At 41.1% G+C, this 17,329-nt stretch overlaps 1 protein-coding gene across 1 annotated transcript in view; it reads right to left on the bottom strand.

Annotated features, from left to right (window-relative positions):
- The window catches only part of PRIM2 (DNA primase subunit 2), a 196,326-nt gene that overhangs the window by 153,506 nt on the left and 25,491 nt on the right, over window positions 1–17,329 (bottom strand). The window contains exons 4-5 of the mRNA XM_063441129.1: window positions 5,837–5,928; window positions 2,896–3,016 (exon numbers count right to left, since the gene is read on the bottom strand). Coding sequence (XP_063297199.1) covers window positions 2,896–3,016; window positions 5,837–5,928 — 213 coding nt within the window. The remainder of the gene's footprint in view (window positions 1–2,895; window positions 3,017–5,836; window positions 5,929–17,329) is intronic.

The following is a 17,329-nucleotide window of genomic DNA, read 5'->3' as shown; positions in this document are numbered from 1 at the left end:
AGGATGACATTGTGTCTCAGGGCTCTTTTGATCACTGAAAACAATCTCGGACACCTGTGATAATTAGATTGCCAGATGAGCCCACTTTAAGGAAAAAATACTAAAGGAGGGTGTTCCACATTTTTAAGCAGAGCACAATTTTCATGCCATATGGGGAAGAAAAAGGATCTCAGCTGCCGAAAAGAGTGAAATAGTTCAATGCCTTGGATGAAAACAAAAGGCACATTGAGGAGGATTTCTGCTAGATCCATGCATCAGATCAAGAGAGCAGCTGCTAAAATACCATTACATAGCAGCAAACAGATATTTGAAGCTGCTGGTGCCTCGGGAGTCCCACGGACATCAAGGTGCAGAGTCCTCCAGAGTCTTGCAACTGTGCATAAACCTTATATTCGGCCACCACTAACCAATGCTCACAAGCAGAAACGGCTGCATTGGGCAGGAAAATACATGAAGACTAATTTTCAAACAGTCCTGTTCACTGATGAGTGCCGTGCAACCCTGAATGGTCGAGATGGATGGAGTAGTGGATGGTTGGTGTCGGAGTCATATTTTGGGCCGGAATCATGGGAAGAGAGCTGGTCGGCCCCTTTAGGGTTCCCAAAGGTGTAAAGATGACCTCTGCAAAGTATGTGGAGTTTCTGACTAACCACTTTCTTCCCTGGTACAGAAGAAAGTTGTCAGCCAGAACTATGCTTTCCATAATAAAATCATCTTCATGCATGACAATGCACCATCTCATGCTGCAAAGAATACCACTGCATCAATGGCTGCTATGGGGATAAAAGGAGAGAAAGTCATGGTGTGGCCTCCATCCTATTGAGAACAGGGGAGCATCCTCAAGCAAAAGATCTATGAGGGTGGGAGGCAGTTTACATCCAAACAGCAGCTCTGGGAGGCTATTCTGACATCTTGCAAACAAATTCAAGCAGAAACTGTCCAAAAACTCACAAGTTCAATGGATGCAAGACTTGTGAAGCTGCTATCAAATAAGGGGTCCTGTGTTAAAATGTAACATGACCTGTTAAAATGTTTACAAAGTTAAAATGTTGTTATAAGTTTGATTAAAATAGCTTTTGATTTCAGTAAATATGCTGCAAACACAACAAATGACAATTTTCAGTTCTTTACAAACTATAAAGTGTTTTGAAACTTACTGTGCGTAATAATTTGGAACCGTGCATTGTAAGTTTATAATGTTTAAAAAAAATACTGTTATCATTAGGTGGTTTGTTCAATACAAAAAACCTGGAGCGGATAGGGTTACAACGCATCTGCCAATTATACCAAGAGGCGGAAGTCATCCCTTTCGACACGTTGAGACAAAGGGGACACCTCACCCGTTCTGACTTCTTTAGGTATATCCAAATTAAGGACTTTGCTAAACTATCACATATAAGAGAGGCGGCACGACAAAAGATGTCATTCTTCGAATGCATATGCCTTAAGGAAACTATACCTAGGGGCCTGATAATGCTCATATGCCCACCTCTGCTCAGAAACCAGGGACTGGGGCAAACTAACCTAGGCGGATCAGTGGGAGAGAGACCTGGGGGAGGTGTTAGAGGGTATAGAGTGGCAGGAAAATCATACCTCCTCCGTCTGTGTCACCCTCCAGGAACAATCAGTTAAAACAATGCTTAGTTGGTATACTACTCTGGTCAAACTATATCATATGAAAAAAAACGGATGTGTGTTGGAGGGGCTGTGGTTTGAGGGGGACGTATATTCACATGTGGTGGGAATGCCCACCGATAACTACATTTTGGAACCAGATACAGGCCCTGCTGACACAGGTTTTCTCAAGAGCCCCTGACTTAGATCCATGGCTATACTTATTAAGCAGGTCCATAGACGGATGGACCAGGTGCAAACAAAAGCTTATACACAAAATTACATTAGCAGCGAGAAGAGCCGTAGCCTCGGAATTGCTCAAGCAAGGCACTCTATCAATAGCAGGAGTGATAAATAGGATTAAAGAGGTACACTTAATGGATGATCTAACAGCTAGGATCAGAGGCACCTCGAAAAATTTCCAGAAGATCTGGGAACCATGGGAAAGTTAGGCACGAGCACGACCAGGCAGGCAAATTAATTAACCTACTCATTAAATGCCCCCCCCCCCCCACCCCATCCCCCATTCTTCCTGTTCCAGTCTTTCCTATCCATACTGTTCTTCCTTTCTTCCCCCCCCGAGTCCTTTCAGGGAAGAGCTAGCACATAAAGATTGAACCACAAGCCGGAACACTTATACGGCCTACCAGTTGCTCTCCACCAAAGGAGAGAGCGAATTTTGAGAACCCACCACAGGATATATAGAGGGCTCAAGGGCAGACTTATAAACAAAGAGATATTCAACTGGAAAACACACAGATATAGAGCCCAGAAGCAGCATCAGATAATATAGGACGCGGATCCAGTACTCAGTAGCCCCAGTAGGGACGTACAGGTCACTGTATAGCAACTGTGCTAGATACCACCATCCCCCTTGTTATCTTTTTCACGACTGAGATTTAACAAAAATAGTATTGATTGTCATAGAGCAACCATAGAGATGGATATGAGACGCACACATTAGGCATGTTAAAAATGGGTATGACTACTGCACACTCATGTACCATAAAATTGGGTTACACCCATCTAATGGTTATATCTGGCAGATGTTTGCAAACTGTTCAAGATGTATGTTGAAATCGGTTACCTGACAAATGCCTGTACATTCATGTCAATACAAAAATAAAGAATTTAAAAAAAAAAAAAAAAAAGAAAAGAAAAACACAGTCATTCCAACTCACAATTGATCAAACATTTACCCTGGAAAAAAAAAGCTGTCAATTGCCTCCAACATGTTTTATCAATATACTATTTTTTTATTATTATTATGAATTTACTTACAGGAACATATTGCAAATCATTCAACCTTAGAAATTCCTGGATCTTCTCTTTATTCAACTGATTGAAGCGAAATTTAAACAAGTCCATTTCCTGCTGTATAAACCAGCGCCTCAGATCCTCTCTGAAAAACAGAGGTTTAGATGGCAGTGAGCAAGTAATGCTAACACTAGTAATGTAGTAATGCTATAGGTATTATAGGTTTTTATGTGCAGGGAGTGTGTGACAGCATGCTTCACAGTTTTTTTGGACGCTTAAAGTGTCCCTTTAAGTATTACACATGAAGATTGACAGGATCGACAAAGTCCAACTTCAAGTCCGCTGTCTCACCTACAAATCTGCAAACTTTAAAATGATGAGGAGCAAGCTGATATTGAACCACCTTACATGCAGCGGTCAGCACAGTAGCAAACGGCAAGTATCTACAAATATATCATTTTTAATGCATTATATACAGTTATATCGGTAAATTAATCCACCAATACCAATTACCTGTAAAAAGCTGAAAATCAGACCCTAATAATCGATTCATCACACTCCACATCATAAAATATATTCCAATTACTTGTTAAGGGTTTAGCAAACAAAGAAGCAAAAGAAAGACAATGGAAATGACTTGTCCTTCTGAGGGACATAAGTTCGATAACGAAAATCAAGAGTTAACACAGCAAGCAAAATGTGATTGCTGTGATCCAGACTGCTGAAACCAGAGAGGACTGAAATAGATTAATAAAATACCAAAAATCACACACACACACACAAAAGGAAAACAATTGCAAAGGATTTTTTTCTCTACTGCTATGAGAAATGTTACACCGTTATCTAGGTAGCCAAAATTGCTAATTACATTGATCACACCAACACACAAGTTTTGATAATTCAAAAAGTACAGAACAAACCTCAGCATCCTCACTCAGTTCTCTGTTGTATCTAAATTTAAGATAAATATCGATTACGGTAATTTATTAAACTGCCTTTTTTTTTTTTTAAATGTACTGTATTCTTATAAGGAAACCTTTGAAGCAAAATGTGATCCGAATACTTCAAAGTGTACAATTAATTTTACATTATAAATGTTTCACTTTTTAATCTTTAGTAACAGGCAGGTACACATGAGCATTCATTGTTAAGTGTGCTTTTTTAATTCTCAGATTTTTTCTATTTTGTTTAGAGGCAAATAATGAGCAGAAAACACTTATATTTGGCTAAATAAAAACTTTAATCAACTATTAAAAAAAATGCCCCACTGGAAGAAGTACTGAAAATGATGTGGACTCACAGCTTTCTTGGTTTTGCAAAATGAAAGCAATTATGATGAACCTATACGTAAAAACCTCAATAAAAATTATACTTAAAGAAAAAAAATGAATATACTGCCACCCTTGATTTTTTTTTTTTTTTGAAACTTTACTAATGAGGGTTCCCAAAACTTACTTTATATATTTATATAGGTGCCAAGCACCATGACCACATCAGTGATTTGAAGTTGTCACAGTGCTTTATGTGCAGCATTTTACTATCAGGTTCACTTACTAGAGTGAGAATTTAAAGTGAATTTCAAATTTAAGGTCAGAATAGTCAAACTGGAAAAAAATCTCTAAGTCAGCTACGCCTTCAGTCCAGCTACTCTGGCCTTAAATTTCAAAGTCTCTTTGCATTCTTACTTTAGTAAATAACCCTGTAGGAAATGGTGCAAATATAGAGTTTAAGGACTTTGGTGCCAGAGGTGTAACTCCACCTTCAAGAGCTTCAATAGCCTGCCCAGAAGGAGAGCACTGGCTGGGTAATCTTATTTCTGTGGATAAAAGGCATCTGTCATAAGCACGCACAGAATGCTGGCAACAGTCAACCAATAAGGGCATGCACCCCCTCAGATTTTCCTTTCATCTGGCTTTCAGAATATCACGAAAGTTAGATTGACTGCAGGAAGGCCTCAGGATGGGATTACAGGTAAGCTTGTTTGTTCTCTACATGAGGACAAGGAAGAGCCTTTAAAGCGGCACTGTCATGGCCGAATCCCATTTCTTTTTAACCCCCGTCCCGACTCCACTACATCTAACTGACCCCCCCGTCATCCCAAATGCCCCTAAGCCCCCCAGATTACCTATTTTTGTAATCTTTATTTTCTACCCCGATCTATATTCAGGGTGCCGCCATCTTTGTGTGGGTAGAAAGTACCTGTGAGACACGTCATCTGCCCACACTAGACAGACTGTGAGATTCCCGCACATGCCCAGTGAAACACTTGGACATGCGAACGGGAATTTCATCTATTCATTCATTCGTCAGAAAGACGAATGAATGAATAGAAAAATCAGACGAACAAACACTGAATATCAGTTCAGAAGCAGCTCCTTCCTTGTTATATGTAAAGATAGAAGCGGCAGGGAGCTGTGCTCCCCACCACTTCCTAAGCCCCCCATGTCCCCCCTCACTCTATGGGGGGTCAATATGACCCCCATAATAGCATAAGGGAGATTAAAATCTCTCCAATGCCCCTACTCGCTAGTCACCTTTGATGGAGGGGGGGGAGATTTGTCTTCCGGGCCCCCATCCGCCACCCAGTAGGTCGACGTCTTCTCACCACCCCCCCCCCACCCTCCCCCGATTGTAATTTTTGGCCCCCACCCACCGCTCAAGGGGGTGGGGCCGGGGGGAGGACAGTAGGTGTTACTACTTAGTTCCAAAATAGAGTAGTAGAGATTTCTACATTTGACTTCGTTGTTTAGCCCACACAATCACATTTATTACACTTGGAAGAGAATTAAACATAATAAAAATCCTTTAAAGAGATGATTTCCCTTTAACAAATATAACGTCACAGTGTAATTTTCAGCACGGAGATGGATGTAATGCACATATTTCGAGCTAAATGCATTCAAAACAAATTCAATGATGCATATTACAAGTTCATTTCACTACAGAGTAAAATCAAAATACTTACGACTGGCAATAGGCAAGGCGCAGTATAAAGTGGGAGATGTGGTCTTTTCTCTGAAGTTCACACTTGTCATCTTTTTTCTCCTCTTGTATATACTTAACCAAAACAAAATGAAATAAGTACAGATAAGAATATAAATGAAACAAGTATCTGATAAAATCAAACATGCTATAAAATATAGAATTGAAACAAATCCTTTAACAGCAACTGCCAATTGTGAGAGAAGTGGCTTTTATGTGCATGGTTAAATAATGCTGCCAACGATATTCTATTTTACAACATGACAGGAGGCTTCATATTTTGCATCATCTCTCTTTACTAGCCCCACAGCAGCAAAGAAACACATAGAAAAAAAGAACCAATCACAAGAGAGTAGAATGTACGTGAGGTATAATGACCTAATCCCTTACTCTTTCTTTGCTGCTCCATCAAGCAGACAGGTAAGAGTATTACTCTTCTCCATTACTTTATGTTTCTACTGCCTTTTTTTGAGGTTGTTTCTGTATTATATTTTTGATATACTTTGCTGTTTGTTCTTGCTGTGCTTCTGTATTATGTGCAACTGTGGTTTTTCTATGTTATTTATTGTGTTTCTACCTTATTCTTGGTTTCTGCCCTCTCCCCTCCTTGCTCTCACTTCTCTGGGGTTTTAGGGTTGCATGTTAAATGACCACTATAGGCACCCAGACCACTTCAGCTCAATGAAGTGGTATGGGTACCAGGTCCATCCAGGGTTAACCCTGCAGCTGTAAACATAGCAGTTTCAGAGAAACTGCTATGTTTACATTAGGGTTAATCCAGCCTCTAGTGGCTGTCTCATTGACAGCCGATAGAGGCGCTTCCGCGCTTCTAGCTGTGATTTTCAAAGTGAGAAGACTGATTGAATGCCCGCGCGTGGGTCTTGCCGCACATGTGCATTCGGCGGATGACGTCGGAAGAGGGAGGAGAGTCCCCAGTGCCGAGAGAGCCCAGCGCTGGAGAAAGGTAAGAGTTTAACCCCTTAACCCCTCTTGAGCCCGGCAGGAGGGGGACCTATTAACACTATAGTGCCAGGAAAACAAGGACATACTGCTTAACCCCTTAAGGACCAAACTTCTGGAATAAAAGGGAATCATGACATGTCACATGTCATGTGTCCTTAAGGGGTTAAAGGAATATCTCCTATAACATTGAATTAACCGTTTGAGCACAGATTAGTGCTCTCCGTCAGAGCCATGGCCTGCACTTAAGGGTTCATACCCTGTGTACTTGGAGTGATGCCCCTACAATACTTATACTAACACTGTGCTACTGTATGGAAACATGCTGCTACAGCCTCTGTTAACAGTTAGACATGATTTCCAGGACATACTGCTTAAAGGAATATCTCCCATAACCGTTTGAGAACAGATTATTGTGGCCAGCACTTAAGGTTTTGTACACTGTGCACCTGGGGTGAGGCCCCTACTATATGTGTGCTGAGTGAAAGCATGCTGTTGCAGCCTCAGTTTACTGGATGAGCACCAGTCTTTTTATTTGGCCACTGTTAAGATTACAACCCTGCAGGGGTTTCTGTGAGAATTGCCTGCAACTATGGTAGTCTGGTCTGCTTGCCCTGTAATTGCTTATTAATTTGTGCCTTCTACAGGTGGGGATGAGGACGTGATGACGCGCGGTGCACGTCGCTGGGTTGAGCTGAGCTGGAGTCCCAGGAGGGAGAGAGGCAGCGGACGCCGGAGTCTTTAGAAGCATGTCTCCACGAGTGTGGTAACTAGCGAGTGTGCGGAAGGGACTGCTGTTCGGGCGGAATACTTAAGCCCAAAGAAATATCCTGTTTCACTACCTTTGAGCCACAGCATGTTCAGGCAGATGGAGTGCTTGCATAAAATTGAATTTTGAAAAGTGAGTGGAAAAAAAATCGGGTAGAGCGGAATTGTAATTTTGGAGCAGAGGTGAGAATTAGAGTTAATATGTGCAATCACATTTTAAGCTACAAGGAATTATAAAGATCCTCAGTGAACTGCATATTGTATTGCCGGACTACAAAGAACTCGAGTGTATAGCACACGGTTGAATTATTAGGAACTCGACTGAACTGCGCACTTAATATTTGGTCTTATAAGACTCAAAACTGAATCAGCAGGGGGCGGGGCCTGACTACCGAGCGAGCAGGACGCATGTTGAAAGAGCTCCTCGGGTAATAGAGGGAAATTGGCCAAAAAACGTGATAACTGCTATAAATACCGGCAGCACCCGATCCCTGAAGGCACGGGAGTGACCGGGCACCAATTTTTATCACCCAGCTGTGAGCTTTATGGGCTCCGACGAACTTTGCGGCCTGCTGACTACACTGAGGCGGAGGACGCGGCCTATCTCCCGCCTCACCTACACATCGACGACGGTCTTGGCTATGCTTCCCCCCCTATGGGCCGTGGGGGTTATCCCGGCCTCCACAAAGCGACAGACCACGAACAAGTGCAAAATAGCACCAAGCAACTGAACCCACAAACCGACATGCGGGCTGCAAAGATGGCCGCCGTACGTTACCCAGAGCCACGGGCCTTACACGAGGACAATATAACGAGGGCATTTGAACACTTTCGGGCGCAACTCTGGGAGAAAATCGCCGAACGGCCACAAAGACCGGTAATCGTAAACCCAATACATAAACTGGCGGCGACAAAAGCACCACAACCTGCACCACTTAGTGGTGCGAAGAGGCTGACCAGAATGAAGAGACGGAGGACGGCACGGAACACACCTAACAGTCCCACTACCAGAGCTCACTTGCCTGGAACCCGGTCCGCGCAGGTGAGACTGCACTCACACAGCTCTCAACCTCGGACAACGGGCACTCCACGGAGACACCGGCTGCCAGCTCACACTCTCAGCGATCAAGCCCAGACCACTCACAGCACCCATGTACGAGAGACACAGACAGCCCAGGTATACCACAGGAAGGGACAAAGCAATCCACAATGGTACCTACCAAGAGGCACAGGTACAGGTCCAGGGCAGAGCGGTGGACAGCACACCCACAGACTGGGAATTGGGTAAGCGGGTAAGAAGACCCGGACTGCCTGTTGGTCAGCTCCGGTGATGATCCCAGCACAGACAACCCCTGAATCCTGCTACACATGGTGGACTCATGTAAACAAACATACACCCTTGGACATAGACTTTTGCTTAATCACATTGGCCCTAGCAATAACTACAACCAAGCTCAGCCAGCCGTACATATACTACATGACCGCGGAACTCTGCGCACCATCAGGAGGACTCTGGTTCAACTGTACCCACTGCGATGACCCTATGGCCACGCACTATATCTAAGGGACTGGGCATGTAACTATACAGAAACGAACGCTAACCTGCCTCTACCCACATGCTATTTTATTGTTTATATGTTACAGTTGCATGCTTTTCTTTTGTCTGATTTCTGGAGAACCAGGTCGACTATTTAGCCAGATTGCTTAATGACTAACATTGTTCCTCTTATCGAACAGATCTAGAAGCCTCGATTTAATAATTGTAGGTTTGCTGACTTGACTCCCTGTAGATATTGTTTGCTAGATGTGAACTACACCGCCACCCATATGCGTACCAGGTTGCATATTACTTATTCATTTGAACCCATATCTCACAGTCACTCCTATTCCTAGGGTGTGCGAGAGGAAAGTCCTTGCCCTATAGGCAATACAAAAGTTGTGAATACAACCCTGTGTTCTGGATGACACCTAATCGCATGAAGCTTGTAGCCTACTATTTAAATTACGTATGTTACAGTATGTAACCTAGCTATGTCTTCCTATGCATATTGGATATAAAGTACAGCTTAACGCAAACGTGATTTCTATCTATCCTTACTGTCCCAGCGTACTGTAAACTTAACTTTTAAGCCTTGTTGAACGACGTACTAATTAATTAATACCCAAACGCTGATATCTCAACTCGTTATACCTTACTATTTTAAAAATTATATGCAAATCCAACAAGCCACAACGTTGTTATATTATGTGAATGAAACTCGAGCCTGCTGATGCCGTTGTGGCGATACAGGCACTGTTGTAACTACCTGCATATCAAAAATAAAGAATTAAAAAAAAAAAAAAGACTGAATCAGCAGTCACAGTTAAAAGAACCCCTAAAAAAAAAAAAAAGAGGGGGAGAAGGCAAATATTAAACAATAACAAAAATATTAAACAATAAATAAGAAAAGGATAAGAAAAAAACAAAAAAAACAAAAGGGAAAAGTTTCTGTATAATGATTTGATTTGATCTGTCAGAAGATTCAAATTTTTTTAACGCTCAAACAGAAAAAAGCACTCTGGAAACCTCTTTGACATCAACACCAAATAAAATGGTTTTAAGCAAGTACACAGGAGATTTAAATGAGACAGAATCACAGGAAAGCCCAGACGTACCAATGATTACCCAAGCATATTTAAAACAAAGCCTAGACCAACAATTGGAACAAATAAAATTAGAAATGCAGGTGAGTTTTGCAAAGTTAAAGCAAGAAATAATTTCAATTGGACAAAAAGTTATAATTAATGAACAGAAAACAGAAAATTTGGAATTTCTTCTACAGAAGCAAAATGAGATTATTGAGAAACAACAAATGGAAATTAACGATTTGGAGGAGAGAACAACAAGTATAGAAGATAGAGGAAGAAGAAATTATTTAAGAATAAGAAACATTCCTGAATCTATCTCACAAGAGAATCTGGCAAATTTTCTTTCAAAGCACTTAAAATTATTATTGATGATAAAATGGACTTCCTTGAAAGAGCGCATCGGCTATATAAACCAAGAACACTCCCAGACGACCTTCCAAGAGATATAATCATTGCTTGTCACTCTTATTCCTTTAGAGAAAAAATTTTAAAAGCAGCAAGACAAACAGAAAGAGAACAAGGCAAATTCAACGATATAAAAGTTTTTCCGGATTTGTCCTTCCAGACAAGAAGAGCGAGGAAACAATTCTTGCCAGCAACCCTGCGCTTGAGGGAAAAAAAATCTGAAATATCGATGGGGTTTCCCAACCAAACTTATAGTCACTAAGGATGGGACTATGCACATATTTGACTCACTGGATAAGGTCACAAACTGGTTGGATAATATGGTCCAACTAGGGTGTTAAATGCAAATAGTATGATGTAACCGTGAGCAAATTTAGATTGAATCATAACTAATTATTTGGGAACATTTTAAGAGTGTGATAATTGAATCACTTTGGTGTTATAGAATTGAATCACGATATAATTAGTATGTTGATGGTTATATTAGGTCACTATAAGATAAAAAAAAAAGAAGAAAAAAAAAACCTAGTGACATATAAGTTAATATAATTAAGGCGAGTAGCAGCTGTTTTCTAGTATAAAAATGTAAATTTATTAGGATTGTGAACCACTTTTATGTTGATGCACTTTAAAGGAAAAAAGAGGGGAAATATATAATAGGATAACAGTAATAATGACACCTATACAAATTGATTAAATTGATGAGGCCAGAAAAAGCACTAAGAGGGATATATAGTAATAGATTTGAAGTGACATATATAAATATGTCACATATATATATATATATAAGTGACATCTTGTTTAAATTCTGTTATATGGGTACTTAAGTGAGAACACAGACAGACATAATACTAGCACTAGACAACAAATTTGAAGCACATGTTAAAAAGATAGAAACATCCTTATAAATGGATTTAAGGTGGAAGTTTGGGAAAAGTAGGGAGGAAACCCTAAATTACGAGTTGAGGAGAGAGTTGGATAGAATCCCCCAAGCCAGGCGAGTTTAAATTTTTAAGTGTAAAAGCCCTGTAAACAAATGTTCAGAGTGGGAAGGCTAATGGAGATTGTTGAGGACAAGACTCCATTTAGGGGATTTTTCCCCTTTGGATCTACACCCAGAGGTTAACACTCAGGGTCATTGGAATGAATGCCTCTTGCATAGGAGAGGATGTTGTATAAATGGTGTGGTATGTGTAGTTGAGGCGGGGGCCCAACCTCAGAATAGTAAGAAATTTAGCATCAGGCTCAAAAAATATACAGATGATGGTTAACGGAGTTTGTAGAAAACCGATAGAGGTTAAAAAACTGCAATGGTTAAAATTATATCGATAAACTCCCAAGGCTTCTGTTTAAATATACACATAACGCTCTTCTGACGTCCAACTTTTGCCATCTGCGTTCTTGAAGGGACGAGGGCTCACTAAAAAGGAAGGTAATATAATTGGCTGATTCACATTTTTTGAAGATAAAACTTTAGGTATAAAAGATGGTCTTGGATAAAGAACCACCTTGTCTTCGTGAAAAATGGTGAATTCATCTGAGGAGGATAGGGCGTGAAGTTCTCCCACTCTTTTGGCTGACGTGATGGCTACCAAAAACAAAACTTTAAGAGATAAAAATTTTAAAGGATCTTCCTCCAAAGGTTCAAACGGGTGAGTACTAAGAGCCTGAAGGACTAGGGCTAAGTCCCATGTTGGAAACACCGATCGTTTTGGAGGTCTCTTGAGGCTGATGGACCTAAAAAATCCTCTGATGAAAACATTGGCTGCCAAATCCTTAAGAAGAAAAAAATTCAAAGCTGATATTTGAACTTTGAGAGTTGAGACTCCCAGGCCAGCTTCAAAGCCGTCTTGCAAAAACTGGAGAATGTTATCTATGGATGGGTGTAATATCGGGAACTGGTGATCCTTACACCAGTTAAGAAACTTGGACCAAATCCTAAAGTATATCCTAGAAGTTGATCTTCTAGTAGCGTGGAGTAAGACTGTTATTCTATCATCTTGCAAACCTTTGTTTCGAAAGGATCAGCCTTGCAGTAGCCAAGCCGTCAACCTGAAAATTTCTAGTACTTTCAAGGGTAGGTTCCTGTTCACAATGAGACGGTTTAACCTGGGAAGCTCCCAATAGTTGTTAGTCATCTTCTTTAGTGCCGCAAACCAGACTCTGTTTGGCCAATAAGGGATTATCGCCAATATCCTCGCCTTGTCTGTTCGTATCTTGAGGAGGACCTTTGGGATTAATGGCAGAGGTGGAAAGATGTAAGCCAGGCGAAAATCCCACTTTATTGATAGAGCGTCTATCCAACTGGGTTGATCTGTTCTGAATAGGGTGGCGAAGTGGTAAATCTTCTTTGTTTGATTTTCTTGCCATCAAATCTACTTCTGGTACTCCGAATTTTTCTGTCAAAATCCTGAATATGTCCGGATTTAAAGACCATTCCTTTTGGTCCCACTTCCCCCTGCTCAAATCGTCGGCTATTATATTGTCGCTGCCTCTTATGTAAACTGCAGCGATGTCTTCCAGATTTCTTTGTGCCCATTCCATAATTTCTGCACAGAGACTGTAAAGTTTTCTTGCTTTGGTTCCTCCCTGTCGATTGATATAAGAGACTACTGTGCGATTGTCTGACTGGATCTTGACCGCTCTTTGAAGTAGCCAAGGTCTGAGGTGATGAAAAGCATACAGAATTGCCAATAATTCTCTGAAATTTGTAGATTCCTCTGCTTCCCTGGATGACCATTTTCCTTGGAACATGGTGGAGCCTAAGTGGGCTCCCCAACCTGAGTTTGAAGCGTCTGTGGTGAATATCAGCCAGACCTTTGGCTGAAAAGATAAACCTCCTGAAAGGCACTCTGAGGTTTTCCACCAATCCAGTTGAATTTTCACCTGAGGGGATAACAAGAATCTTTTGTCTAGATCTTCCTCTTTTTTTTACCAGGAAGTCAGGATGTTCCACTGTAATGGTCTGACCTCCGATCTTGCCCATTTGACTGCCGGGAAGGTGGCTGTAAGAAGTCCCAAAACATTCATGGCCTCTCTGAAGGAACAACTTCTCATCCTTTGGAGGTTGGAAATCGTTTTTCGGATCTTTCTCCTTTTCCGTTTGGGAAGAAATATTGACATGCAGACTGAATTGATCTCGAAACCGAGAAACTCTATTACTCTTGTTGGAATGCAAACTTATTTTTTTAGATTCAAGATCCAGCCATGGTCCTGAAGAAACCTTATAGTGACCTGCAGATCCTCGTGCAGTTGTTTTTCTGTATGTGCCATTAGAAGCCAGTCGTCTAAATATGGGATAATTGAAATAACCTTTTCCCTCAAATGAGCTGTTAGAGGAGACAGGATCTTTGTAAATATCTTTGGAGCGGATGACAGACCGAACGGCAGAGCCCTGAACTGGAAATGAACGGTGGAACTTCCTCTTCTTATTGCAAATCTTAAATATTTCCTTGAAGTGGTGGCTATCGGAACATGTAGATACGCATCCTTTAAGTCTATTTTTACCATAACGTCGCCTCTTTGTAATAGAGGAAAAATCGATGTGATTGATTCCATACGGAATCTGTGATAGGGGATAAACTGATTTATCTTCTTTAAATCCAGAATGGGACGAAATGAGCGGTCCGGTTTTGGAACCAGAAACAGTCTTGAATAGACTCCCCGAAATTCTTGTTTTTGTGGAACTTTTTCTATAACCCTTTTGTGTAGAAGCAGCATGGTCTGATAATATAGAGCCCGAGATCTTTTTGCGGACTGGTATGTTGATAGTAGAAACCTTGCTCTTGGTTTCTTCAAAAAAATAATCTTGTGTCCCCTTTGGATAATCCTTAGAACCCAAGGATCTTTTGTGGTCTGTTCCCATACCGGAAAAAAATATTGGAGCCTTCCTCCCACACTTCTGGCGTCAAAAAAGTCTCCCTTTGTCTCTGAAGGTTCTTTTGACCTAATTTCTTTGTTCAAATTTCCGGCTTTTATCCTTCCTTTGAAAAAATTGTGGTCTCTCTTGAAAAGATCTCCTACTTTTGAATTGGTAATTTCTGTACCCTGGTCTCCAGGAGAACTTCTTATCTTGAGGAAGTGCCTTTTTGGTTTCTGACATTTGTCTTATGATTTCCTCTAAAGGAGCGCCGAATAATTTAGATTTTTCCAGTGGTAGTTCACAAAGGACTGATTTAGATGCTGTATCCGCCAACCAAGACCTTAACCATAAGGTACGTCTTGTCACAGAAGACAAACCCATGATCCTGGATGCCAATTTAACAACTTCTACTGACATATCCAAAAGGAATTCATTTGCCAAATGCATGTTCTGAAACATGTGACTAAGATCATTAACCTGGTCAGAAGATAAATTTTCCTGGACTGAGTTTAGCCAAACGCCATTTGCTCTGGCTACTGCTGCTCCTGCCAGTAAAGCTTTGCATTGGAAACCGTCCGTCTGATAAGCCCGCCTACACGAGGTTTCGGCTCTTATATCCATAGGATTCTTTAAGGCTGCAGTCTCCCCTATAGGGATAGTGGTTCTTTTAGCAATCTGTGCCACCTGAACATCAACTTTTGGGAGATCTTCCCACATAACTTCGCTATCCAGCCTGAAGATATCCTTGAAGTGTCTGGAAATAAAGGCATGCTTCTCCGGGTTTTTCCATTCCCTAAATATTATTTCAACCGGGCTTTGTTGCACAGAAAAACCTCTCTTGGGGTTTTCTGATCCCTGAGGTAGGATTGTAAGATTAACTTCTTTAATGAATTTTCGGATTGCCTCCGAAGGAAACCCCACTGGTTCACTTGATGAGGATCCTGATTCCTCCATAGAGGAAGAACATTCTCCCGAAGATGATTCAGATGTAGAAGTTCTTCTTTTATTGATCTTCTGTTGAATGGGGGCTTCTACCCTTTTAGATTCTTTAATAGTGTCCAAGGTCTGGGCCAAATTCTCTTGGAACCAGGATAGGAAAGATTGCATATCCTTTTGCTTATCTCTTTCCAAGGAGTTTGCAGTACACGGACAGCATATTTTCTTCCTAGATCCGACTGGAAGAGGAGTTGCACATTCGCTGCAAACTATATGTTTGGACTTTACCGTAGCCTTTCTAGGCGTGGGGGTAGTCAGTTTCTCCTTTTCCATGTCAGGATAGGCTGGACTAGACATATCTGTACAAAATATAAAACGGAGGCTTCTTTTCAGAATGATTATTTCTTCAGAAAGTATTTTAAAGTAAAGATTTTATTAATCTTACCTCAAAATACCTCTGAGCCGTGTGGGGGGGCAGGTGACACGGCGTACCTCTTCTGACCTGCATCCATGCAGTCAGTGGGTACCAGCACAGCCTTTTTCTATTCAAATTTTCGGTCTTTTTTTTTTATATCCCTTTAAGCTTCCGATTTGCGCATGCGTCTTTGCGCACCCGGAAGCTTAGGTGGAACGCAAACACCACCTGGGCGTGCGTTCCACCGCTGTGCGCTTGCTCAGAGCGAGCTCCGCCTCCCGGAAGCATTTTGCCGGAACCATTCTCGGCATAAAGACACAATCCTCTGCTTGCTCCGTAATGAAAATACAGGAGCATGGGTCACTCAGCTTACCACCCGGGCAGCTCTCGGACCGGATCCCCCAGACGAACAACCCGTGTGCCTCACCAGACAAAAAAAGTCCTGTCCTTCCCTATCGGGACAAGAAAGAAGACTGGGTAGGTTTTGCGGTCTCGGCCATTTATAGGTAAAGGGGGAGGATCCTTTTTAATAAATATGCTTGTTAAAAGTCTTGTCCACAGGGAGGAGCAAAACCCATAAGTGACTGCCACCATATGACAGAAAAAAATATCTACAAATTACAATCTCCGAGCAAGATATGATAAATGCGATAGTTAAAGTAAATAAATCGGTACATTGCTTGAATATAGTAGAACATTTTTACAAACTCCTAAACAGATGGTATATGGTCCCAGAAAAACTGGTCAAAATTTATGGAGATCAGAATCCTGTATGTTGGCGATGTGAAGAAGGGATAGGATGTTATCTCCATATCTGGTGGCACTGTAAAGTTTTAAACAACATATGGAAGATGGTATATAAGCAGATTCATAATATATGTCAGATATATATATATATATACCCTTTACACCACAAAGTTTCTTGTTACATTTGGGTTGGCCTTCTATGCCTACTGAGAAATGTATGCTGATAATTCATATTCTAATGGCAGTTAAGATAGTTTTAGCCAGGTACTGGAAAAGTAACAAAGTATTAGAGTGGAGTGAAATTAAAAAAACAAGCAATATACCAATGGAAAATGGAAACGGGAATAATCCTAGGTAATCCTAGGTTGGTCTGAAGAAATTTAGCAAATGGGAAATTATGGTTGATAACTTTATTGCTAAAAATGATAATTTATAATATGGAGTCTCTGGGTACCCCCGTAGTGTGTCTGATTCTGGAGGAACACTAGTGATACTGTTCCTATCTGTAAGAATAGGTATAACTAGATAGCATAGGACTGGTTTCTCCGGAAGATATGTGTGCGTGAATGTAATGTACTATGTTTTTATTATACTTTCAAACAAAAATTGTGCCTTCTACAGGGGTATCTCATATCATGAGAAGTCTACCTGTCTACTTTTTTAGGTGAGCCCCAATTCTGTGTCACACAATTTGCCACTATGGAAAATTCCCTGGCTAACCCTGTGGAATTTCAGGTCATAATACACAAAACAGT

This window comes from Pelobates fuscus, chromosome 2 (assembly GCF_036172605.1).
Source record: "Pelobates fuscus isolate aPelFus1 chromosome 2, aPelFus1.pri, whole genome shotgun sequence".
NCBI lineage: Eukaryota > Metazoa > Chordata > Amphibia > Anura > Pelobatidae > Pelobates > Pelobates fuscus.
The sequence above is the reverse complement of the archived record's forward strand: the minus strand, read 5'-3'. Positions and strand labels throughout refer to the sequence as shown.